General features: G+C 37.2%; 3 protein-coding genes across 3 annotated transcripts; all 3 read left to right on the top strand.

Moving 5' to 3' along the window:
• The first annotated feature begins 1,624 nt into the window (after positions 1-1,624).
• On the top strand, positions 1,625-3,265 carry LOC120012225 (stress enhanced protein 2, chloroplastic). Its single transcript, XM_038863550.1, has 2 exons — positions 1,625-2,085; positions 2,668-3,265. Exons 1-2 carry the CDS (start codon positions 1,768-1,770, stop codon positions 2,935-2,937), a joined length of 588 nt encoding a protein of 195 aa, XP_038719478.1. The 5' UTR covers positions 1,625-1,767; the 3' UTR covers positions 2,938-3,265.
• Positions 3,266-4,874: 1,609 nt separating this feature from the next.
• Positions 4,875-14,806, top strand: LOC120013359 (4-alpha-glucanotransferase, chloroplastic/amyloplastic). The gene is made up of 16 exons (XM_038865141.1): positions 4,875-5,441; positions 5,881-5,943; positions 6,706-6,794; positions 6,891-6,951; positions 8,078-8,156; positions 9,716-9,852; positions 9,966-10,124; positions 10,206-10,282; positions 11,265-11,404; positions 11,491-11,522; positions 11,652-11,726; positions 12,604-12,676; positions 12,763-12,851; positions 13,204-13,248; positions 13,361-13,513; positions 14,439-14,806. The coding sequence occupies exons 1-16, from the start codon at positions 5,085-5,087 to the stop codon at positions 14,541-14,543; spliced, it is 1,734 nt and encodes a 577-aa protein (XP_038721069.1). The 5' UTR covers positions 4,875-5,084; the 3' UTR covers positions 14,544-14,806.
• Positions 14,807-18,570: 3,764 nt separating this feature from the next.
• Positions 18,571-20,493, top strand: LOC120013747 (cytochrome P450 78A7-like). The gene is made up of 2 exons (XM_038865671.1): positions 18,571-19,582; positions 19,666-20,493. The coding sequence occupies exons 1-2, from the start codon at positions 18,593-18,595 to the stop codon at positions 20,290-20,292; spliced, it is 1,617 nt and encodes a 538-aa protein (XP_038721599.1). The 5' UTR covers positions 18,571-18,592; the 3' UTR covers positions 20,293-20,493.
• Positions 20,494-24,850: the final 4,357 nt, after the last annotated feature.

Genomic DNA, 24,850 nt, shown 5'->3' on the forward strand with positions numbered 1-24,850 from the left:
CAATCAGTGACCTGGGCATCGCTCAAGACCCCAAATTTTTTAATATTATTAGTTATAATAGTCCATTTCCTAGTACATCGTCAACTGATTTCTCCACCTACAACTCTAAAATCTAAATCTTTGATTTTGTTAATTTCTCGCACCAGTTAATCTCTTCTATTCTATTTGTTGATTTCATTTCAGGAACTCCATAATTGAAAGGAGGAGAGAGGCCTTGAGGGTTGCGGGTATAATTCTTTCTTATTGTTTTGATTTCCTAGGATTTTTTTTTTTTTGTTTTTTATCTTCATGATTTCTTTGTTGTTGCTTTCTATACATAGCGGATAAAACTTTAATTATATGGAGAGAGTTTTGGGTTTTTGTTTCATTTAAAGAAGTTAAAATCCTTTGATAATGAAAGTTTGACCTAGTATTGAACTAAACTTGATAATTTTTTGAAGTATGACACTCTTTATGATATTGATACAAGAGGTTTAGCTTTAGAATTAAAAGTCTTGTGTAAAATTTTACATGAAGAAATAAAAAAATCTATTGAAATAGTAAATCATTTGCAAATATTGGATGGTGGTTTTTCAAATACATGGATTGCGTATAAAATATTGTTAACTATTTCAACAACGATAGCCTCCGTAGGGAGAAGCTTTTAAGTTGAAGATAAAATCATATTTTCAGTTCACCATGTCACAAGAAAGGTTAAATGAGTTAGTTGTGTTGTCTAGTGAAAGTAATTTGGCAAAAATAAATTGACTATACTAATGTAATTAGTGATTTTGCATCTCAAAATGCTAGAAGAATCATATTTAAGTAATGTGTTTTTTTTAGACTTTTATGAATTATATGAATCACGGGAAAAAAAATTTAGAGGATCTTTTTTTAGAGTTTGCCAAGGACCCTGTAGATTCACGTATGCCATTGAGGACGTTGTGATTAAGTTGAACACATAATTCGCACAGAAGATGTTGTAACCAAACAATTTTAGACGTAGTAGAAGCAAGGGCACGACACTCCATCTCAGTCGAGGATTGAGTAATAGCTCGCTGTTTATGAGAGAGACATGAAATCGATGTGGAACACAGGAAGACAAGTTTTTGTTTGTTTATCAATTTCGTTTGTTCGATTTTGAGATTGCTATGATGTAATCGGTTCTATTATCTATGTAAATTCTACAATTAGGGATCTCAATGGGCGGAGACCCCTTCCCATCCATTAGATAAGTAATATATAAATAAACTACAAATATAACTATCCGGAGTGGATTACGATAAACTCGTTCCCATATCCGTTCTTTTTTTTCCCCTGAAAATATCTATACCCATTCTCTAATCCATTAAATGGAACATATATCCATCTAATTCGGGGAGAGTTATGCGTGTACTCTCCGATATTGACATCCTATCTATCTGCAAGGCGCGACTGTTGAAGATATTTTACTCGGTCGAGTCAATGAAGACAGCGCAGCGCGCCTAAAATCTGACCGAAGCCAAGTCAATCAATCATCCAATTAAGATTCCATTATTGCTTTTCTAATAAAGCAACTGGAATCAGCAACATAAAAGTTCTCGTATCCTTCCAGGTTATTCCGTCTCTTGAAAACTACGTCACCGATCAAGAAGCCCGCCACGTCACTTTTGGGCCCCACAAACCTACCTCCACAAACAACTTCGGACGTGTATTCATAAAGTACCACCACAACGGACAGACTTTTATAATTCCCTTACCGAGATTCTCGGGAGTCGGTTATACCACCACCACGCTTCTTTGTGCTCCATGGCCACGGTGGCGCGTGCACTTCGCTGTGAGCTGGTTGTTCAGAAACAATCGGGGAAGACGGAACCCGCTGTTTCGGTTCCGGTTCAGATCCCGGTCCCGAAGAAGGTTAGAGCGAGTGAACCTGATAACGGGAAGATTGTGTTGCAGCCCCGGCTATGCACGCTGAGATCGTACAGTTCGGATCGTTTTGGGTTCGTGAAGACGAAAAGGGACGGTGAAGATGGAGTGTCGCGGTTCTTCGACACTTTATCGGAATATATTGAGAGCTCCAAGAAGAGTCACGACTTCGAGATCATATCTGGTCGGCTCGCCATGGTTAGTCTTCTTCTTCCTCTTAATCATCATTTTTAAGATTTGTGTAGAATAAGCGTACGTTCTGATTGATTCGGTACCCACTCACACCAAACCTAGCTAATGAATCTCTTGATCATTTTCCATTAATTTACGATGAACTGCTAAACTTGTGTCAGTATGATTAGTTTCTTCATAGTTGCTAATTACTCTAATGATGATCGAAAACTGATTCTGTAAATAGTTGATCATAAGTAATTAAATTTCACTATAAATGATGAATCTAAGAGATTCTATTGTGTTTGCTGATCATTTTCGATTAATTCACTATGAAATGTGGGAAAATCATAACATGATGATTAGTTTTTTGAGTGATTGGTTGTTATTGTTAGAAATACAAAAGTACATCATCTTTGGGTGATGACAAGCGATCATGTCCTCACACTTGTTGTTGGTTTGGGGGATCACGATCATGTTCGGTGGTCTTACGAGTATCTGAATTTATTTCAGGTATTGTAGTGATGATCGAGAACAAATTCTGTAAATAGTTGATCATAATAATTAATTTCAACCATGGATAATGAATGTAAGAGGTTCTTTCTGCAGATTGTGTTTGCTGCAACGGTGACAATGGAGGTTGCGACTGGAAACTCTGTATTCAGAAAGATGGAATTACAGGGGATTGCGGAAGCAGCAGGTGTTTGTTTGGGAGCAGTGACTTGCGCTGCGATTTTCGCTTGGTTCTCCAGTGCGCGTAATAGAGTTGGTAATATGTTCACTATCAGCTGCAACACCTTCATTGATTCACTAATTGACCAGATTTTTGATGGCCTGTTCTATGAAAGTGAGGTTAGTGACTGGTCCGATGATATTTGAAGTAAAAAAACTAAGCTATCATTGACTGGACAATGGAGAGCAAATCGCACCCCACAAGCTGGGTTTCCATTTTGATCATAGCTATAGGTATAGCTTATATATATATATGTATATATTGCATATATGGCTCAACAATCATACGACATGATTATACTTGGGTTATATATATATAGGACAATGTTTATACTTGTGTTTTCTCTTAATTTTTAGATACATTTTTGTTTCTGCAAAGCTATATATGTGAATATACAGAATACATTATATGGGGGCTATGCTGTTCATTGCCCAATTTATATGTGAAGTTTGTTTTGTTCTTTCCAGTTTATTTGGACATGCCTCCAACACGTGTCCAAGTTATGTCCTGTTTTTCTGTTTTTTAATCAAACTAAAATTATTATTATTATTTGAGTTTGTGATCTCTAAATCTAATAAAGAAGAAGAAGGGGATGATACTAGAAATCAATGGAGTATTCGAAGAGCTTGACTTTGATGGAGAAGAGGAGGATGATATATGTTGCTTCGCAATGTATACATATATTTATAGTTTGTGACTTGTAATAAAAGCTTGATGTAGTTACTAATCTCTGTGATCAACCAATTTTGATTCTCGTTCATTACTTCACAGAGGTTATGAAGGTGTTGCGAACAAAGAAGTGCATATAGTTAACTATATGAGAGGAGAGGTTAACGAGACAATAGCCAAATATTTTTTATGTTAATTTCTTATATATGATATATATTTATGTATTTGTGTTCTAGGCGTGTCCATATCCGTGAGTGGGCTTCCTAATGAGGAGTAAGCTTCTATAATGTTCAACCTGAAAATGAAAGGAAAAAAGTAACATTTTGGATAAATTGCATTAAATTTCGTGGTATATAGTTATTTTCACTTTAAACCCCTATATATAAGACTTGGTGCTTGTTTTTTACAATTGAAGTAGCACCGAGTGGTATATCGATAATAAAGCCACTTCTATTTTATTTGATGAGAACTATTTGCATCTTTATTTAACTAAGCACACTTCATTTTAAATAAATTTCAGTAAAAAACATAATATTTATGAATATACCTCAATTTTAGTTTTTTTCAATTTTAACAATCTCCAATCCATAATTTCAATTGTTGGATCTCTTCGACGATTGAGATTAAATAAAATTAAAAAATAGAACAAAATAAAAGACATGGAACCAGTTTCCTCAAGCTTTGCACTTTCCTCTCTAGGTTCTCCGCTTCCTTCTCCCTTCAAGGCCTTCTGCAGTTTCCTTTCATTTTTCCGTCATTTTATGTAGATGGGTCTACAGTTTGATGTCAATCCATATAAGATGAATTTGAATGTCCATTGATTTCCTTGGTGGAATTCCCATGAGAGAACAAAGAAGCAGTTTTTCCATATGCAAATCTAGGCCAATGCTTCTCTTGATCACTGGGCTATCAGGACTAAGACTATCATCTTGCGCAAGGTCATCTCCAGCTAACGATTTCAAGTTTAGGAGTGAGTCTGGTGAGCCCCGGATTCAAGCTTGGGCATGAGTCTCTCTCCTCTGGTAAGGGAAGAAGGAGGAGAGAAGGAGATAGACTGAACTTTGACGCTGCCGTTGCTTGCACCAACCGTCGAAAGCCTGTCTTCATGTAAGGGAATGAGGAGAAGGAGAAGGAGAAGGAGAAAGAGAACTAGAGAAAGGAAAGAATTTGGGGGAATTTGATAGGGTCAACTAAGATGGTGTTAGATTGAGGTTTTTAAAATTTTTTGTGGTGTATTTAGTTATTTGAAGGATGCAATTAGTCCTCATCATTTTATTTCAATAGGATTTTTCACGACGGTCTAAACTCAAGTCACGGTTTCTATCGGTGGGTGAACAAACACTTGTTGAACTCTGCTTGGAATTTGGAAAGATCAAAAAGTAAGCACATGAATGGAAATCCCGTAAGCAGGAATGCAGGATATCATGCGAAAACAGCTGGTTGATAGATAAGGTGCACCATACTCGTACGTTCAGTTGTTCACGTGACACACTGCTCCAGCCTCCAAGAACGTGCATTATTATTGTTTCAACTTTCTACTTGAGTAGCTCTCTCGCTCTGCCTCCCTATTAACAGTACTCGACACTACTGGTTCTCTCACACTTTCCATTTATGTGAATAATCCATGGCTTCTCTCTTGTTCTTCACTTCACCTCTCTCTCCCGAACTCCGCTACTCCACATCTCCACCCTCCTCAATCCCCTTCAGTCTCCGTAAGCACCTAACACTGGCCTCGCGATCCTTCAATCCCCGGTTTCGAAACCACGCTATCTCGTCTAATTTCCCTGGCCATAGTGTCGGCGACGACTTGCCTTCGGACTATGACGAACACCTTCCCAGGCCAAATCCAAGCAATCGCAGGAGAGCCGGCATTTTGCTCCATCCGACCTCGTTCCGCGGGCCCTATGGAGTCGGAGATCTCGGCGAGGAGGCCTTCCGGTTCATCGATTGGCTTCATGAGGCTGGTTGCTCTGTTTGGCAGGTATATCTTTTGGTTTTTGAGAAAATGCAGGATAATACTTATACGATGTAAGAATCGAGTGAATTTTTAATGTTTTAATCGTGTCTCCTCTGAATTTGATTCGAGTTTGTCTTATATCATAATTTTTTTTAGTTTAGAGCTGTTTTATGTGAATTCATCTTACGGCTTTGATTTACCGTTTACATACTGATTGTTCGTAGTTGAAGACAAATTAATAGGATGTTGATTTGCAATATATACATGCTTCGACTCTTTCTGGTTTTATCTTTTAATTTATAACTCATTGAAGCTATATTTTCAACTTTGATATTTGTCTCTCTCAGGTACACCGTGCTTTGCTCATCCTTGCTATTAATGTTTTTGAAAATTTTGACTTTGTGTCTTGAAATGAATTGAGCAGCTGACCCAAACTTGGTTCTGCATTTGTGTAAATTTGCAGGTTCTTCCTCTTGTTCCTCCTGGGAGGAAAGCTAATGAAGAAGGATCACCCTACTCTGGCCAGGTGCACTTTGTAATTTATTACTTTTCTTTAAAATAAAAAAATAGTAAATTCTAGAATCTAATGGGCTGATTGAAATTACATATATCTTTGCCAATCATTTTATCCGAAAAAACAAAAAACAAAAAAGCTTGGCCAATCAATGGGCTGATTGAAATTACTGTTTTATGTGCTTTCCATTGGAATCATGGAGGTCAATAGTTTTTCATATGATTCTTTTTGTATAAAGACTCCAATGTATCAGAGTTCTAAAATAGGCGTGATATCTGGATTGATTTATTAGTTCTGTTTTGGTTTCATATTCCTGTTAGAGTGTTATACTGTTCTATTATCTCATTGTGGAAAAATATAAAACAGGTAATGGAATTGCGACAAAGAAACCTGCCCATGGTTCATCTCAGTTATTTCTTTTTATTTTTTCAAATAGTATCTCATCTACGGATGTTATTTGAACAATTGAACTACACATGGTCATTATTATCATCACAATTATCATCAATACCTCAACTCCAAGTATTTGGAGATGGCTACAGCCTACATGAATACCCAATGAAAATTATTTGGAGTCCACTGTCAACTACATGGTTCCCTTTAACCATTCAATCCGGTCAAAACTTAAGCTCACTACTAATCTTATGTAAATCGGGTGACTGAGGTATAATGGAAATGGTAGTTGGATGATTATGCCAACATCCTTTGGTTTATTATCTTGTACTACGTTTGTATGAAGGATTGATGATTGCTATTTCGGATGTTTTTTCTTAGGATGCTAATTGCGGCAATACTTTATTAATTTCTCTGGAAGAGCTTGTTAAGGATGGTTTGCTGACAGAAAATGAACTTCCAGAACCAGTGTAAGGAATTTGGGCATATTACTGTATCTTGATGCTGAGCTCAATAAAACCTTCCTTACTATTGTCGACATCATTTCCATTGTGTGATTCATGCAGTGTATCTGATCGTGTGAACTTTGCAGTTGTTGCTGAATTAAAAGATCCTTTGATAGCTAAGGTATGTTCAATCAGCGAACAATTGATGGAGGAATGATAATTTTTATTTTGATCGTTCTCTGATATAAATCGTTGCTACAAATGATTCATTGTTTTGTTATGACTGATGGGAGGTGTGTAATTTCATAGAACTCAAGATGCGAGTTCAGGTAGTTTCTGATAATTCCATCTTCCTGACCTATACAATAACAGGCATGACTGTCATCCAACCCAGAACTACATTACCAATCACCTCCCCAACCTTATTAGATAACTACCTTAACCATGCTCCTTTTATCGTCATGGATGTTGTCTGGCTCTCTGCTTTTGCCATTACACCACCACAAACCTCCTTGACTATCTTCTTTCCATTGAGAATTATTTATGTGCTTCAGAAACAGGTATGGCTATCACCCAACTAAGACGAGAAAAATCATAGAAGGTGGCAGTAGGAAACCTTGGATGGCTTGGGAAAAGAGGAGACAAAATTAGATGAATAGTTCGGTCAGAGATGGAGTCGAGCAATATTTGATTCATTGGATATAAAGAACAGAGTGGATGAGTTAAACTTGAAGCGGCTTGTAGCCTTGTAACTTGTACCAATAGTCTGTGCTTTTAGTACACTGAATTGTCAAGAAAATTACTCAAAATTAATGTGGTACAAAGCCATTAAATCTTTCTTCCGTTTTCAAGTTGAATGTATCTTTACGTTAAATTTGAAGTTTGTAATATCATCATCAAAGCTTTATCTCAAACTTCAGGTTGGTTTTAAAGATTCCATAAGAGCAATCAGTAATGCAAAGTTTTTAACTATATGATTAAAAATGTTATGTAGTATCTGTCTATCTGAAGCAAACTCTGTATATCCTAATATTTATACTTTATAGTATAAGCATATTTTCTCTACCCAGAAGAAAGTATTTGGCATAGCACCTGACAGAAAGCATACTGGTAAGCAAGAATGAAGAAATTTTGAATTTAGGTAAATTTCTAGAATTGTCAAAAGGGAAAAATGTAGGGGCCCTAATTAATTACTCTTCCTTGATTATGCTCTTAAAGTTCCACAAGAGTTACCGCCCTCAGTATTGCATTCATTAGTCTACTATTTTATTTTAGAGTACATTTTATCTGGCATGAATCTTTTTTAGGCTGCGGAGAAGCTCATTTCAAGTGAAGGTGGCCTCAAAAGTGAACTTGACAAGTTCCGCAAAGATCCTGACATATCAAGTGAGATTCTTATTTTCATATGATTACCCTCCATTCATCGCTTTCAGCTATAGTAATGAGACACGCTCCATTCTGAATCCTAGACTTCCTAATTGATTAAGTTTAAATATAGTGTACAAGGAAGAAAAGTGTGATTTTCAGAAGTTGTTACCTAATGCTGTGGACTTTCTGCTTCAAATTGTCTGTAATCGTTGTCAGCCAAAAGCGGCTATTCATTATGGGTATTTATTCTGATCTGACTTTTGAGTGGTTGCAAAGATTGTGTATCTCTGTTGCTATCACCACAATGAAGAATTTGTGAATTTATGCATCACTTGTGATTGATTATTTCTTTCCTGATGGACAAAAAGTTTAGTTAAAGAACCCAAAATAATAATGAATAGAAGAGGGATTACTGTGCCGTAAAATTGTTACTACTAGGGGACTAGGTCAGGATAGTTCTGACGTAATTTTGCTGTAAATTTTCGTTTTGTTACTCTATCTGCCCTTTCAGACCTACTTATCCTAGGAAAAGTTCATATTGGAAAGAGGCTAAATCAATGTGTCAGTCCCTTTTATTTGGCAGCTGGAGTAGGGGAAATGAATTTCTTGACGGTTGTAAAAGCTAACATAGTGGGAAATATGAAAAATGGAGAGCCCTCTTTATTTTATATTTTTGCAAATCACAGACTCTATAAGAGACATACTTATGAATGAGAAGCAGTTTTTCATGCGATGGGAGGACTATGTGTATTTTTGTGTTACTTGCCTCTTTTCTTCAATCGTTAAGCCGAAAATGAAATTTTTGTTTGATTTTTTATCTTTACAGTTGGTTTCATAATTCACTTGCCATGCCTTAATTGTCTAGACTATTTTTGTTTTAACTTAGATGGCATGGTACATTCACTTCTTTGTCTTAGTAAGCAGACATAAGAGAAGCACCCTGCTCCAGGGGTAGGCCCTTCACCACCCTACCTTCAGTGTAAGGGTTTGAATTCCCTCATCCTCCAAACATGGGGGAAAAGTTGACAATCAAATGGAATATGCAAGCATTAATCTTGTATCCAATGACTTCTGGACAACTGTACAACTGTTGAAACTTTTTTTTACTTATTTTGAGTTTGAGTAGAAATAATTTGTTCTTCGGAGACTAGCTGGTGAAGAATCGTCTTCAATAGTTACTTAGGTTTTTCAAATTTTCTCCTTTTTTTGTAAATCTTTTAAATCTTCTAATACGATGACCTGGATTTGCTTTTATATTTACTCCACTTGTTCAGTCAAAAGTCATGATGCGAATTGTATTTTTCAGCTCTAAATTATTAGTTCGGATTGTATGTATTATGTAGTGAAAAATGAAAATCGACTTCTTTTCAGCTTGTAAACTTCCTAACGGGTATTTGGGTATCACACACCAAGGCATTTATATATTAATTCATTTATAGCACATAGCACATTCAGTTCTGGTTCATCCTGATAAAATTGTATTATTTAGTCAGATATGGTTGCAAAAAGTGTATATGAAGTCGGTCCCCTGTTTGTTGCTAATATTATTAATTGAAGGGTGATTCTCATTTGTGTAGGCTGGCTTGCAGACGCGGCTTATTTTGCTGCTATTGATGACACCTTAAATGCATTCAGTTGGTATGATTGGCCTGAACCTTTAAAAAACCGTCATCTTGCAGCTTTGGAAGAAATCTATCAAAGCAAAAGGCACTTTGTAAGACCCTTTTCTCTTTTAAAAAAATGTCAATCATATCCATGAGCTTCTAATTTCTCCTTTTTAACATCAAGCTAAAACCCTCTAATTTACTCATTCTTGAACTTGTGCAGATAGATGTATTCGTTGCACAACAGTTTTTGTTCCAAAGGCAATGGCAAAATGTTCGCAACTATGCACACATGAAGGGAATTAATATAATGGGAGACATGCCCATTTATGTAGGCTACCACAGTGCTGATGTTTGGGCAAACAAAAAACATTTCTTTCTGGTGAGCAGCACCTTATGGATAGTCTAGCTTCCAGAGTATTTGTCCTTGGTTGTGTTTGCTAGTCTTTAATTTTTTTTGCAGAGCAGGAAAGGTTTCCCTCTTTTAGTTAGTGGTGTTCCTCCTGATGCATTCAGCGAAACTGGTCAGCTGTGGGGCAGGTTTGTATGAATTGAGATCTCACTACTCACACTCATGGAATGAATAATGTATATTGGTATATTAGTAGGGTTTTCTGTTTCCAGTAATAAAAACAAGCTGGTGTGATTCATATATGAAAAGGTTTAAAAAACGAGTTCCACACACTTCTTTGTCAAAATGGACGAAAACATAATGGTGTTTGCTTTGAAAGTCTGAATTATATGAATGATAAAATACAAACTTCTAATCTAAACCCAATTAATGGTGTTAGATTTTTATTATTAGAATAAATCCAATGAATAGTTTACTGTCAAGTGGAGCATATCTTTGCATCAGTACTCTTTCCTTATTTTGGATATCAAAAGGCATCTATTAGTTCAGCCTTGCCTAGTTCCTTTGTCATGTATGTGTAAGTTTGCAGCATATATATCATTATATCTATATATATAAGTACGCTACCGAAGCGTTCAATTATAATGACATAAGTTAATGTCATAATTGTTGTCCATTTCATTCCCCAGTCCCCACCCTTCTCTTTTGCATGGTGTGTGTGCCCTTGTGTTTGTTGCTTTTCATACATAGAGAAGGCTACGTGAATATCATTATTCGTGGTGTGTTTCTTTCTGAAATGCTTTCAAAGAAATTATAAACCTGAGGTTTTGTTATTCTCAGGGGATGGTCGAAACTGATTCAGTCATTTGCGTATTATGTATATTTAAATCGTCTTTCTTCATAGTTACACTTTTTGACATTCTAATGATCTCTGGGCATCTAGATTTTTTTTTGAGGGCAGATTGGGGTTTTAGTGTTGCGTTAGCGTGTCATATGTTTGTTGCTCGCATCACACATCCTTTTCCCCAACTCTTCGTTTTCAAATATTGAGATGAGTGTTCAATGTTAAATTCTGGGCTTGCTTGCTTTAATGTCTATTAATTGCTAGTTTTTGCTTGTTACAACTTACAATAGCCACTTGCTTATTGATTAAATGTTTCACCCTAAAAGCCCTCTATATGATTGGAAAGCCATGGAGAGAGATGGGTTTTCATGGTGGATACGACGCATAAAACGCGCACAAAACCTATATGATGAATTCAGAATTGACCATTTCAGGGGATTTGCTGGCTATTGGGCTGTTCCTTCTGGTGAGATGTAATTTAGTTTGAAAAGTTGAATTGATGTGTGTTGCCTATTTTTGTTACCTTAATGTAGAGCATTGTCTGATTTGCAGAAGCAAAAATTGCAATGGTTGGAAAATGGAAGGTCAGGCTTTTTTCACCCATACCCCACTAACTGCCACCCCTAGCAGTCCCCCGTCCTTTTCAACAGGTCTAGTTATAATCTGCTTCTCGAATACTTCACCCACTCCGCTTATTATATTGATGACAGTAGATAGGACCTGGAAAATCCTTATTTGACGCCATCTCCAGAACTGTTGGGAAGATCGATATAATAGCTGAGGATTTGGTATGCCATGAGTTTTTAAAGCTCGATAAAACATTCTCTTTTTCTGAATTTTAAAGATGGCAACATGATTGGATTATATCACATACCAAGTTACTAGCAATTACTTGGTTTGTCATTTATGTCCGGTGCAAGTCTAGTCATTTAGTGTAGGTTTTACTGCTTTGACTCCATGCTTCATGTTTGTCAAACTTGTGCTATCTGCTCAGATATTAATAAAATTTGACCTCCCTTTTTTTGCCCATACTAATGCATCGTTGATCTCAAACAAAATTGTCTCAAAAAGGCAATCTACATTTACACAAACTTTTCGATGATGTAGTATTTTTGTTAAGTGTAAGGATTTCAATGTGCATGTATATGTTTTTCATCTCGACTCTTAGTTGCTCGACTACGTATTGCTAATAAATGCCACAGCTTATTATCGTCGTCTTCAAATTTTGGGTCATTGCATGTCCACTTATATATGAGGAGCATAGTACTGGTTTTATGATAGTCTTTTTTGCATGTATTATAGTTGCATGATCCGATGCAATGGGAATTAAGTTTAAGACAAATGGCTACACAACATTTTATGTATCATTTGAAAATATAAATTAAACTGCAAAATCTGTTCAAATATCATGCGAGAATCTTTAACAAGTGGTGCCCGTGGTGTTGCTGCATGTTTACACACTGTTTTTGGTTAGTTCTCGGCCTCATACTTTTAGCATAATATAAAAGGAGTATCTCTAGTTATCTAATTAAGATAATTTTTTACCATTATTTGTGCTATCAATGAGTGTGAGATTATGCTGCAGCATTTCTCAAGAATACATATAATTCACATATCCAATGGTTTGGTTATACATATACAATTCATATATACTGCACTTGACAGGGAGTTATAACAAAGGATGTAGTTTCACTCAGGAAATCGATTGGGGCACCTGGAATGGCTGTCCTCCAGTTTGGTACTGACCTTATTCCTTAGCTTCAGGAATGCTCTTAAAGCATGAACTGCATAACATGTTTGTCTGTTTTTTGTTTTCTTGTCTAGGTTTTGGAAGTGATGCTGCTAACCCTCATTTGCCTCATAATCACGAGCATAATCAGGTTGTCTACACAGGAACACATGACAATGATACGGTAAAGATTCTCCTGCTGCCACTTTTAGCTATCTATTTACAGAGAAAAATGGAAAAATACTTCATGATGATAGTTCTGTTTCCTTGGAAGAGTAGTGAGATCACATTTTCTCCGTGGTTTTATTAATTGTAAATTGAATTTTGGTGGATGACATTTGTAGTTCAAGTCCTAGGAAGCAGAATGACCTATTCTGACTGATGTATCCCACTTTCGACGTTTTCCTGATAAGTTATGTGGGGTTAGATTATTAAATTTTTTAGGGAAGGGTAAATTGAACCTTATACCTCGTGCAAGTGATAAGGAGCTGGTCACCACTACTTGACATGCTAAAAGTGATTTGTTTGTGATGTAGATAAGAGGTTGGTGGGATATTATAATGCAAGAAGAGAAGTCCAATGTAAGTGGTTTTATTATGTAGATCCATCATTAGCATATGAAATCTCATTTTTGGCATTCAGACAAGGTGTAGCATTATTCTTCTTGCATACTTGACAATTCAGTTGTCTCAGGTACTGAAGTATCTTTCAATTGCTGAGGAAGATGATGTCGCATGGGCTCTCATCCAATCTGTGTTATCTTCTGTGGCCCAAACTGCAATCATACCCATTCAAGATATTCTTGGACTTGGAAGTTCTGCCAGGATGAACACTCCTGCAACACAGGTAAAAGATATTATTATTTTGTAATTTGTATATGGATACACAGTTCTGTGATGGTGTTTACTAGGCCTAGGTTAATCAGGGTTGGCCAGGTGAAAATTCCTGCCCTCGTCAGAATCTTGACTCTCCTGCTTACCCAGCTTGGCTCGATGTTTTAAAACACCGTATGCTTTACACTTGCATAGATTGGCATGTGTATGTCAAATTGTCAATAGATGAGTAAGAGTAACACTCATAAGAAGAAAGAAAGCTGACAAACAGTCCAGTACCTTCTTCTTATAAAAGGGAAAGAAAAAATTGTTCCTCATCGTCAAACAATTATATCTATTAACTTTGTCAGCGAATGCTTGTCCGTGGAATATGTTGAACCAAAGGGTCAAGTAATGGCTCTGGACAGCATGCTTGACATGGCTCTATCTTGTAGTCAGGGCTGGCTCTCCAAATTATTAAGAAAATAGGCTCTATAAACCTTTATCATAAAAAATGGGGGGATCAGTTTCAGGAATTTCAGATGAAATTTTAGGAGTTAAATACTCAGATTTGTACTTTACCTATTTATATGTACCCTTCTTTGATTATTATACTCGTGAATTCAAACTTGCATGAATTTTTACTATATCTGAATAGGTTTGTCGCCCCACAAACAGAGTTGAACTGATCATAGGTTGGATGAATGTTTCATGAACTACTTTTAAGCCTGGTGTTTAAGCTCAAACTCAGCTTGAGTCTCTCCTTGATGCCTCTCACGATCTAAAACTTGAATTTCCTGAAGTTCAGTATCACTCAGTTGTGTCTTTTTTTACCAATTCTACATGTGAAAATTGTTGCTATTTTTTTTTTTTTTTTAAATTGAGTTTAAGCGTTTTATTTTCTCCCAAAATGTGGTGAATGCCTTATCTAACACACTCGTGTTGTGTGATGACTGCAGTTCGGGAACTGGAGTTGGAGGATACCTAATTCAATGACCTTCGATCGCTTGGAGATGGAAGCAATGAAAATAAGAGACATGCTCTCAATGTATGGTCGAGTATAGTTGAGAATTCCGAGCTCAATCAATCAATTCAACTTATTTTATGCAATATAGTTGTATGTACTGGAAGTCTGGAACTCTGAAACAATAAAATGCCTGTTTGATGGAATAAGGCAGTAACTGTTGATGGGTAAATCTGGTGTGAGTGTTATATTAGGTCGTGTATAAAATAATTATTCACAATAGTTTCATATTTAGCAACGAATATTGAAATTGGATAGACAGTGGATTGGTTGAATTTAAATTCTTCCATGTTGTGTGGTTCTTATTCTTTTCTTCTCTTTTTGTGGTTTTACAAACGACTTTTATTTCTCGACTTAAAACACTGTTGACAGTGAACAACTGATTAATATGCCGCCTCGTCTTCGGTGTTCTTCCAAGTTGATATTTTGATGCATTCCTGAAGTTTATGGATTTGAGAACACATGTAGGTTATTTACTCTCATACGTAAATTAACATGTTCCCCTATCTAATATCTAGTACGTGTTGAGAAAAGTCTCATATTGTTAAAATAAAGATGTAATGGACATGTTATAAGCTCATGATTTCCTTGAAAGATTAAGACGTATGTTAAAACCGTGAGTCCTTAAAGGCCCTGAAAGATCCTGAAATGCCTTGAGAGTTCTGTGATAGATTGGGCTTGAACTTGGATTTGGATTTGGATTTGGATTTGGGCTTGGGCTTGGAAAAGCGGATAATATCTTTAAAAAATAGTAAAATTTTGGTTAGAGAGTCTATGGTTGTTTCCTAATAAGTGGGTATTGGAGCGAGTTTTTTAACTTGAATGTGGGTTGTACATGTGTCACTCTTGGTTTCACTGGGCTTGCTTGAGGCCAACCCACAAGTGAGGGAGAGACAGGTTATAAGCTCATGGTTTTCTTGATTTAGTAAGACACGTTTTAAAGCCATGAGCTCTGAAAAGTCCTGTGATGGGTTGGGTTTGGACTTGGGCTTGAGAATGTGAATAATATCTTACAAGAATAGTCAAGTTTAGGATAAGGAGTCCATTGTTTCCTAACAAGTGGTATCGAAGCGATGTTGTTTAACTTGAATGTGGATTATACATGTGTAACTCTTTGTTTCACTTGGTGGGCTTGAGCCCGGCCCACAAGTTAGGGAGAGACAGTTATAAGCCCACGATTTTCTTAACTTAGTAATGTGCGTTATAAAGCCATGAGCCCTAAAAGACTCTGGAAATCATGTGATGGATTGGGCTTGGATTTGGGTTTGGGAAAGCGGACAGTATCTTATAAGAATAGTCAAGTTTGAGTAAGAAAGTTTATTGTTATTTCCTACCATTACGGGAATATTAGGGGGTGCATGTAAAGAATATTCTATCTATTATTGCCCTTCTTATTCTCTTTTTCTTTTTTAATTTGAGTTTCTATTGCAAAAATAGAATTCTTAGATTCAATATTAAATGATATGAGAAGATATTGGCTAAATGTTACTTTCGGACTATAAAGATATTGCCCAAAATGGCAACTTAACCTTCTATGTATATCTATCCCGATACACACATACATACACATGATAGCGAATCATTTAAAAAGACTATTTTGTGTCCCCCTTCAAATGCATGCGTCTCATACCAAGCAAACAACTTTATTGAGGAAACATTGCATGCATGTTCGATCAACAAAGCTAAAACTAATTTGGTTGTCTCAATTAATTAGTTTATAGTGAGATGGCTAATCCTTTTACATTATTAATGAAGTGAAATCAAATCACACAGGAATCCCACTAAAAAATTTTGGGGTCAGATTGTAAATTCAATATATATAGTGCACACGTCCATATCTCTCCATATACAACCGATTAGAAACAAATGCATGTACATTCAACATTTCCTTTCAAGCTGTGCCTTTTACGTTATCTTCTATTAATTAAAGAGACATAAGCTCTCATGGATGAACATTATTTACACCCCATTAACCATTTAAAAACACATTAAAATGGAGTGTATTTAGTAAAAAATGGGATACAAATAATGTTCATCTAAGTCATGTGTGAATCTTGATCGAACCTGTACATGCATGTATTGTGTATATACAACACTACTACACACAAGCCAAGCAACACACTACAAGTCGGTGCCGTTGAGTTCTTGTCGTATGTTGAGTCAAATCTATGCATGAATGCATACAAAAGATCAACTAATTGACATCACACAATACATGCCGTAAAATAAGGGAATGCTACAATGAGCCGGTAAACTCAGGGTAAACTGTAGTATATTGTATTTTGTCTGTTTGGCAGGGCGGCGGCCACAGCGGATCCTCTAAGCGATTTGTTGGCGGCCAATGCTCTGCCAAATGGCCCAGTGTTGGCAACGGAACCGCTAACCGCTGCCATACAAGTAGCGGTTCCGCTAGCATCTGATCCGCTCCCATGGGGAGCTTATTTACCGCCAATGCTTATGTAATAAAAAATTATTTTTTTATTAAACCGATCTCCATCTTCTCCTCTTACCCGTCGTTCTCTTCTCTCTCTACCCTCGATCTCCATCTTCTCTCTCTACACCCACCTGCATCCCGATCTCTACACCTCACAGTCGATCCATAAACTCGAGCTTCTTTGTGTCCATAGCTTCACCCACCTGTTGATTGATCTCTACACCTCGGTTGATCCAGAATCAAAATCTTCTTTGCATCCACAACTTCACCCACTTGCATCCCGATCTCTACACCTCAGTTGATCAATTCACTCACAGCATCTTATTTGCGTCCACATCTTCAGAGCTTCGGAGACGTTCATCTGTTGACTTCATTTTCCTCTTAGCCACTGTAAGGTTTGGCTGAAACTTATCTTTTCTTCATTTGATTTGGATTTTTATTTTTCTATAATCTACTACTGCATTTGAGTTTATCTGTTCACCCATAATAGTTATATGAAGAGGAAAGATGCAATTGATTTCAATTTTTCACTTGATCTGTGGCCATTTTGGGTTTCTTGTAGTTATGCAATTATATTAAAAAACTACTTTATCGGCTGCCATTTTTGTTTTTAGGGTTTTGTTAATAGGAATTTCTTCATGTTTTATGCACTATTATGCTACTGGATTTGGTTATTGTGCTATACATATGTTATATCCTATTGGATGTGCTTTAATATAGTGTGTTTAACTATGTCACGAAAAGGAAAAGAGAAAGTTGACTAAGTTGAAGGTGGTGACTATGATAAGGTTAGAGGGGACGACAAATCTACTGGAGTGCTAATAGAATTGTGAAATCTGTAAACAGGGTCTCCGATAGTAAGATCCTCAAGATTGAATGGGAGGATCTCATGTCAAATTTAATATGAGTGTTTGACAGTGCGTTCGCACTGCGTTCAGTTGCACCACACCTCACAGCACCACAGTTTTTGTGACACGTCAAATAGTTTTTGCGTTCCAACTCACCACAGCTTTTTACCTCACAACACCTCACCACACCTCACAGCACTCCCAAACGCTTACAATATATGTTGAATTGTCCTACGTAATCAAATTAAGTCAATTATTTATTTTAGATTAATGTACAATACAAACATTAAGTGATTTTATATTAATATTATTAGTCATCTAATATAACCGTAATTTAGATACGTCAAACGCACCTCACAGCACCACACTACAGTTTTAAAAGTGATGTGTCAAACAGCTTTTTACGTTCTAACTCACCCCACATCATATCATCACAATTTTATACCTCACAGCACCTCACAACACTCCCCAACAGTTCAATGTCAAAACAAAATTGTGTTCGCAAAAGCATGCTTTAAAAAAACAGATGGGATCCACCGCGATCACCATCTTTAGACTTTCCACGCGAAATCATCATCCCAACAAAAATCAAAATCACAAATTTTTTTTACTGAATAAAAACAACCAGATATTTACTTTATTTACTGTACCGGATCATTTGTATTCTCTCTTTAACCTAACCCAATCAACCATCAACACCACACACGACCTATATATATACTCTCTCGCAACTGCTCCAATTCTAGTACTTTTTTCTTCAGCCCTACTCCAATTCTTTCATTTCTGGGATCTCCTTGCTTTTGAGAGATGGAGATCGGTTTGGTCACAAAAGACACAAGCTGGTGGGTGTTTACTCTCCCTGTGTTTCTTGGGTCCGACAACATTCTGGATGGTTATGTGTTGTCGGCTCTTTTCATGACTTCTGTGAGCCTTGTGCTCTTGACATGGTTTTATGCTGTTGGTGGCGTTGCATGGAAGAACGGGAGGAACCACAGAGGCCAAGTCCCTATTCCCGGTCCTCGTGGTTTACCTGTCTTTGGTAATCTCTTCACTCTCAGCCGCGGCTTGGCTCACCGTTCTCTTGCTTCCATGGTTTGGAGCCGAGACAACACTCAGCTCATGGCTTTCAGCCTCGGCTCCACTCCTGTTGTCGTTGCTTCTGATCCGCATACCGCGAGGGCTATCCTGTCATCTCCGAGCTTCGCTGACCGTCCGATCAAGCAGTCTGCTAGGAGCCTGATGTTTGAGCGAGCCATTGGGTTCGCTCCCAACGGAACTTACTGGAGACTCCTGAGGAGGATCGCTTCTGCTCACCTCTTCTCTCCCCGGCGCATCTTTGCCCACGAGAGTAGTCGCCTGCTAGACTGCGCCACAATGCTGCGTAATATATCGAAAGAGCAGAAACAACGAGGCTTTGTTTCTCTGCGGAAGCACCTTCAGTTGGCTGCCTTGAACAATATCATGGGTAGTGTCTTCGGGAAGAGATACGATCCTGACCGTCAACCTGAAGAGCTCGAGGAGCTTAAATCGATGGTGAGAGAAGGGTTTGAGCTGTTGGGCGCTTTTAACTGGTCCGATCATTTGCCTTGGTTGAATTTCTTTTATGACCCTCATCGTCTAAACGAACGCTGCCTGAAACTCGCTTCCCGAGTCAGGAAATTCGTAGGAGGCATTATCGAAGAGCATAGACTTCGTGGATTGAGTAATCCAACGGAAGATTGCGATTTCGTTGATGTTTTGCTTGGATTGGACGGTGAAGAGAGGCTTCATGAAGATGACGTGATCTCCGTTTTATGGGTTCGTATTAGTTGTTTTTTTTTTCCGTTAATTGTTTACCAGTTCCGAGTGGTACGGAATTGACTCGTCCGTTGTTGATTCAGGAAATGATCTTTAGGGGGACAGATACGACTGCTTTGTTAACCGAGTGGGTCATGGCCGAGTTGATTCTACATCCAGCTGCGCAGGAAAGGCTTCGCCGGGAACTTGAGAGTGTTGTTGGAGGTGGCCGAAATCTGAGAGACGCTGACGTGGCGAGGTTACCTTACTTGCAAGCGGTGGTGAAGGAAACTCTTCGTGTCCATCCTCCCGGACCACTCCTATCATGGGCTCGTTTGTCCACGTCGGACTTCCAGCTCAGCAACGGAATGCTGATTCCCGCCAACACTACTGCCATGGTTAACATGTGGGCCATCGGACACGACGCCCACGTGTGGGAAGATCCCATGGAGTTCAGGCCGGAGAGGTTTATTGAGAGTGAGGGTGGTGCTGTCGTGGACGTGAGAGGTGGTGACACGAGACTCGCGCCGTTCGGGGCTGGGCGTAGGGTGTGCCCAGGCAAGAACCTAGGGTTAGCCACAGTGACATTGTGGGTGGCTAATTTGGTGCGCCACCGCAAATGGGTTGAAGACGCGGCGCACCCGGTTGATCTGAGCGAGGTGTTGAAGCTTTCTTGTGAGATGAAGTATCCTCTGCATGCTGTGGTGGTTGTCCAAAAAAATGTTAATTAGTTTGTTATAGTCTTAATTGTAAATTAATCCTCTCTCAGTACTGTACTGTTGGTTTGCCTAAGTTTCCTATGGTTTTTTAGAATCTTTAGATATTAGGATATCAAAGTAATGTGTGGATTGAAGCTTGCAGAAAGGGCTCCGGTTTTGGGGAGATGGTTTTTGAGGAGTTCCTTTTAATTAATATAATAAGTGCCACATTTGAATGAATACGAGCCTATTAGAAAATATTGAACTCTTAACTCTAAAACGGCTTGTGAGGGCCTGAGGGGTCCCTTCTAATTTATTATTTATGTGTTTTCGTTTGTGTTGGGTTAAAACACAAATTTTTTTCGGTTTAAAATTAAGTTCAAGTGCAAACACAGAAATCTTGTTCAAATCTTATCATGAACTATATTATTTTCTGATTTATTTGTTTGATTTTAAATTGATTTATATTTGATCAATTAAGTACGTTTAAAATTTAATCTGGGTTAATATCCAGATATGAAAATATTTTCTAACTATATTATTTTCTGATTTATTTGTTTGATTTTAAATTGATTTATATTTGATCAATTAAGTACGTTTAAAATTTAATTTGGGTTAATATCCAGATATGAAAATATTTTCTAAATATGTGATGTTGTTCGACCTAAAATCGACATGTAAATTTTTTTGCCACCACCCCTATGTGTAGGCGTGGATTGTGTTTTATAGTGAAAAACGCAAAAAAATGTGGGAATTCGGTTTAAACTGAGACTTGTTTTGTTCAAGTTCGTAATGGTTTTGTGTGGAGCTCCATGAATACAAAGAAAAGTAGTTAGAATATTATTAATATTTTTATTACTTTAATTTGTGCTATTGATAATTAAGTGTCGGTTTAATGTTTAGACATAATTAGGGTGATTACTGGTTTGTTTCGTGCATGTCGTGGTAGCAAATTGTGATGGAATTAAGCAATTTAATTTATGATCCGTTGCAATTAAGTAATTTACTATTTATTGCAGTTGCAAAATTCAATAAAAAAGTACCTGCCATGTAATTAAGTGATCAAATATGGACTTTAATGTATGGCACTATCATGTCAAACTGAATTAATTTTAAAAAAACAAAATAAAAAATTAATTAGATTTTGTATGTATATATGTTTGCCTCTGAGTATATATTAATCGATTAATCGAGAGTATGTGTTATAGCCTATGACTTCCCATACACATGCATTAAGATAAGTCTTACGTTTAACTCCCTTGTCCAGTAAATTTTTTTTAAAATACCCTTCATAGTTGAAGATCCTATAATTACTTGGTGCAAATTTTTTTTGAACCATCCTTGTGTGTAAGGGTGATAAAATTTTGGTCGGTCTATATGATCAAATTTGTTCGATCTGTGTTAAACCAAGTTTGAACATAAGTTATATGTCAAAAATTCAGGTCGAAAAACAAATTTTTTTCAATTTAAAACAAAGTTCGAGTACGTAGAAATTGTTTAATTTACTTATCCAGATCCTAACCCTAATTAGGTTATTGTCCGATATACTTATCTGGATTTATACCAATCCGAGTTTGATCAATTAAACATATCCGAAATACAATCTAGGTTAAAGTTTGGACATCTAAATATTTCATAAACACATCCTGTTATTCGACCTGAAATCGATGCGGAACTAATTTTTTTACCACCCCTACTTAGGAGTGGAAGAATCCTAAAAGATGAGTGTTACTTGCACCCTACGCTTTGCTAAGTGCACTCCAAAATATCACCAAAAAACTCAATCTTAACACACCCCATTGTCCCTACTACAACAACCACAAATCCTATCAATCTTCGACTTCTCCGTTGGCCTGATGAACATCCCCACCCGCCTCAGCCGCCTTATCTCCTCATCCTTGAGAATAAACTCCGCCAAAGTCATGACCCTCCACCTCACTCTCTCTCCTCTCCCACGACAACAACCCCAACTCCTCATCCCTCTTCTTCTCTTCCAAAATGAAATCTCCACTATCGTCGATTCCAACTGTGAGTTGCTTTGCTTAGGGATATGATGTTATTTCCTTCTTGGGTCTTTGTTTTTTTCATTAAAAAAGTGTGTGTTTTTTGTGTTATTTTGTTTTTTTTTTTTTGTCTTCATTGGGTTTGTAGTCTTTATGGGTGAGTTTGTAGTGAAGAATGGTGTGAATTGAAAGATAATTGACAGAACGAATTTCTAGGCTTTGTTGTTAGAATGTCAATTTTGGTGTTGCTGCTTTTGTGGAGTTCATGTGACAAGAAGAAAAAATCCGAAGTAGAGGAGTGTAGACGGTATTTTTTTGAAAAAATTGTTATGTTTTTAATTGTGATGTAGTAAAATTAGGGTACACTTAGTTATTTTTAAGATGTAAATAATGTTACTCATCCTAAAATTGCTTGGTGCGTGAGATGAGGGGACTCATGCATCCGGAATTTCTCATGTAGAAAATAGTTCAGTGGCCGTGTATTTGACCGGTTCCTTGGTCGACTGTTTTGGACTAGCTAGTCGGCTACTACCTGTCTGGTGACCAAAAATCCTGACAGAACTGGTTGGGATGAAACAAGATCGGCTAAAAGTGTCAAACAAAAGCTGTAGGGGAGTCACAGTTCCAGCTAGCAACTAAACTATGAACTATGGCTCGCTCTTCAAGCAAAAAGATCTTCCCACTCCCACCACCCATCCATCATATAAATAAATATTCACTTCCAAAATTGTACTCGTTCCAAGATTCGTCAAACAATGGCCGTACGATTTCAATATCACAGTCTTAACCCTTTTTTGGTCTGTCTAGGCCTGCACAGCACGCAAATGCAGTCCACACCTACAGTCACAGTAGTTGCAGTACATATGCATTTACTTCGGTCTTATGAACAAGGAGGCTCAAGAATCAAAAAGAAACAAAACCACGTGAAAAATCTCAATGATTTTACTGCTAACCTAAACCCATAGACAAAATACATTGGTCATATATCCACTCATCCCTTGCGTCTCTCTACTCTACTTCTGCTCCACGTACGTATTTGATAATATATATGGTGATGTCCAGTTTTGTGTAGGCGTGTTGCAGGCGTTCAGTGTGAAATACTGTACTGCAACAGTGCCAACTCATTGGTCTCTAGTGCGCAAGAAGATGCAGATGGCCGGCTCACACTGTAAAACAAGGTCCCACCCAATTGATGGTGAGATGAAGTGTGTGCCAACGTTAAGTTGGAATTCAGTGACTATTTACATCTTCATGTGCTTCATTGGCTCTCACTGTTGGCAGCTCTTCTGCTCTGTTCTCTGTTGTGAAAGTGGAACTTCAATTGAGTGCCATTAAATATGGAGATAATGGAGAATCGGTTGTGATTAAGCTGTGATAATATTGTTTTCATATTTACTGTGTATGTATATCATTACATCAGCCATATATAGTTACAGTTATACACGTCTCCATGATTCTAGTGATATAGTTAATATCTACCTCTAATTATCATAACAATCATTAATATCATTGACCTATGATTTAGCACTAATGATATACATACACAGTAAATATGAAAACAATATTATCATAGCTTAATCACAACCGATTCTCCAATATCTCCAATACATGTATTTCTTATTCTTCGTTGGTTTTGTTACAATGGTTTAAGGATTCACCACTTGTGTCATCTCACTTAATTTTATAAACTTAAAATACTGATCACAACATAATTTTTTCAGACTCTAAATCACTTTTATTGAATAGCATTTCACTGTTATTCATTTGGTGTTCTTTTATATTTCATTAACAAGTTAACATATCCAAATTTTGTTTAATAAGTTGGGTTTAACGTAATTGTACTTTGTTTGCAAGGTTGAAGCCCATTTAAGTTGATTGAGGCTAGTGGTTATGAATAAGAGTTTGTCTAATGGATAAAGAGGCGCTTGCAATTTATGATCTCTGAAAAACGTACATGCACGCAGCCAAGTAGCCCTGTCAGGATTGCCGGATTCGACTTAGTGTGTATAATTAAAACTGGATCGGGCTTCTTGTAGTCTTTATGGCTTGCAGGATTGGGCTTGCCGGATTGGGCTTCGATTCTTGTCAGCTGAAACTCTACGGTGGTTTAAAGGCTTGGCTGAAAGTCCACGTTGGCCTACTAGAATCAATATGCTTCAGAACATGGCTGTATACTGTGTTTGTATAGGTAAGTTGAGTTGGGGATGGAAGGCGATTCGAAGAGGATTTTGCACTTGTAGAAGCACCGTCACGCAATTTATCTCCAATGTTGTAGAACTATTGAAGTTGGTAATATATGTGATACAAGTTTTGTTCATTTTTTACTACTTAAATCCATCCCAAAGGCTTGACATGAAGTATTGTTGTAATGTATATGTTTTATGACTTGTTGGATTAACAATTGTTTTCATTTTCTGGCAAAGGTTGAGCCCGATTGCAGTTCAATTTCAGTTTGTTCCTGCTCAAAGATGAAAATGAATTCCTTAACCACAGGATACCAGAGCACTATCAATGTCTTCTTTATTATCAACTCTCTCAACTACAATGACCAATCAACCCCACCCAACCATGGAGAGAGGAACATCATA

This window comes from Tripterygium wilfordii, chromosome 13 (assembly GCF_013401445.1).
Source record: "Tripterygium wilfordii isolate XIE 37 chromosome 13, ASM1340144v1, whole genome shotgun sequence".
Classification (NCBI taxonomy): Eukaryota; Viridiplantae; Streptophyta; class Magnoliopsida; order Celastrales; family Celastraceae; genus Tripterygium; species Tripterygium wilfordii.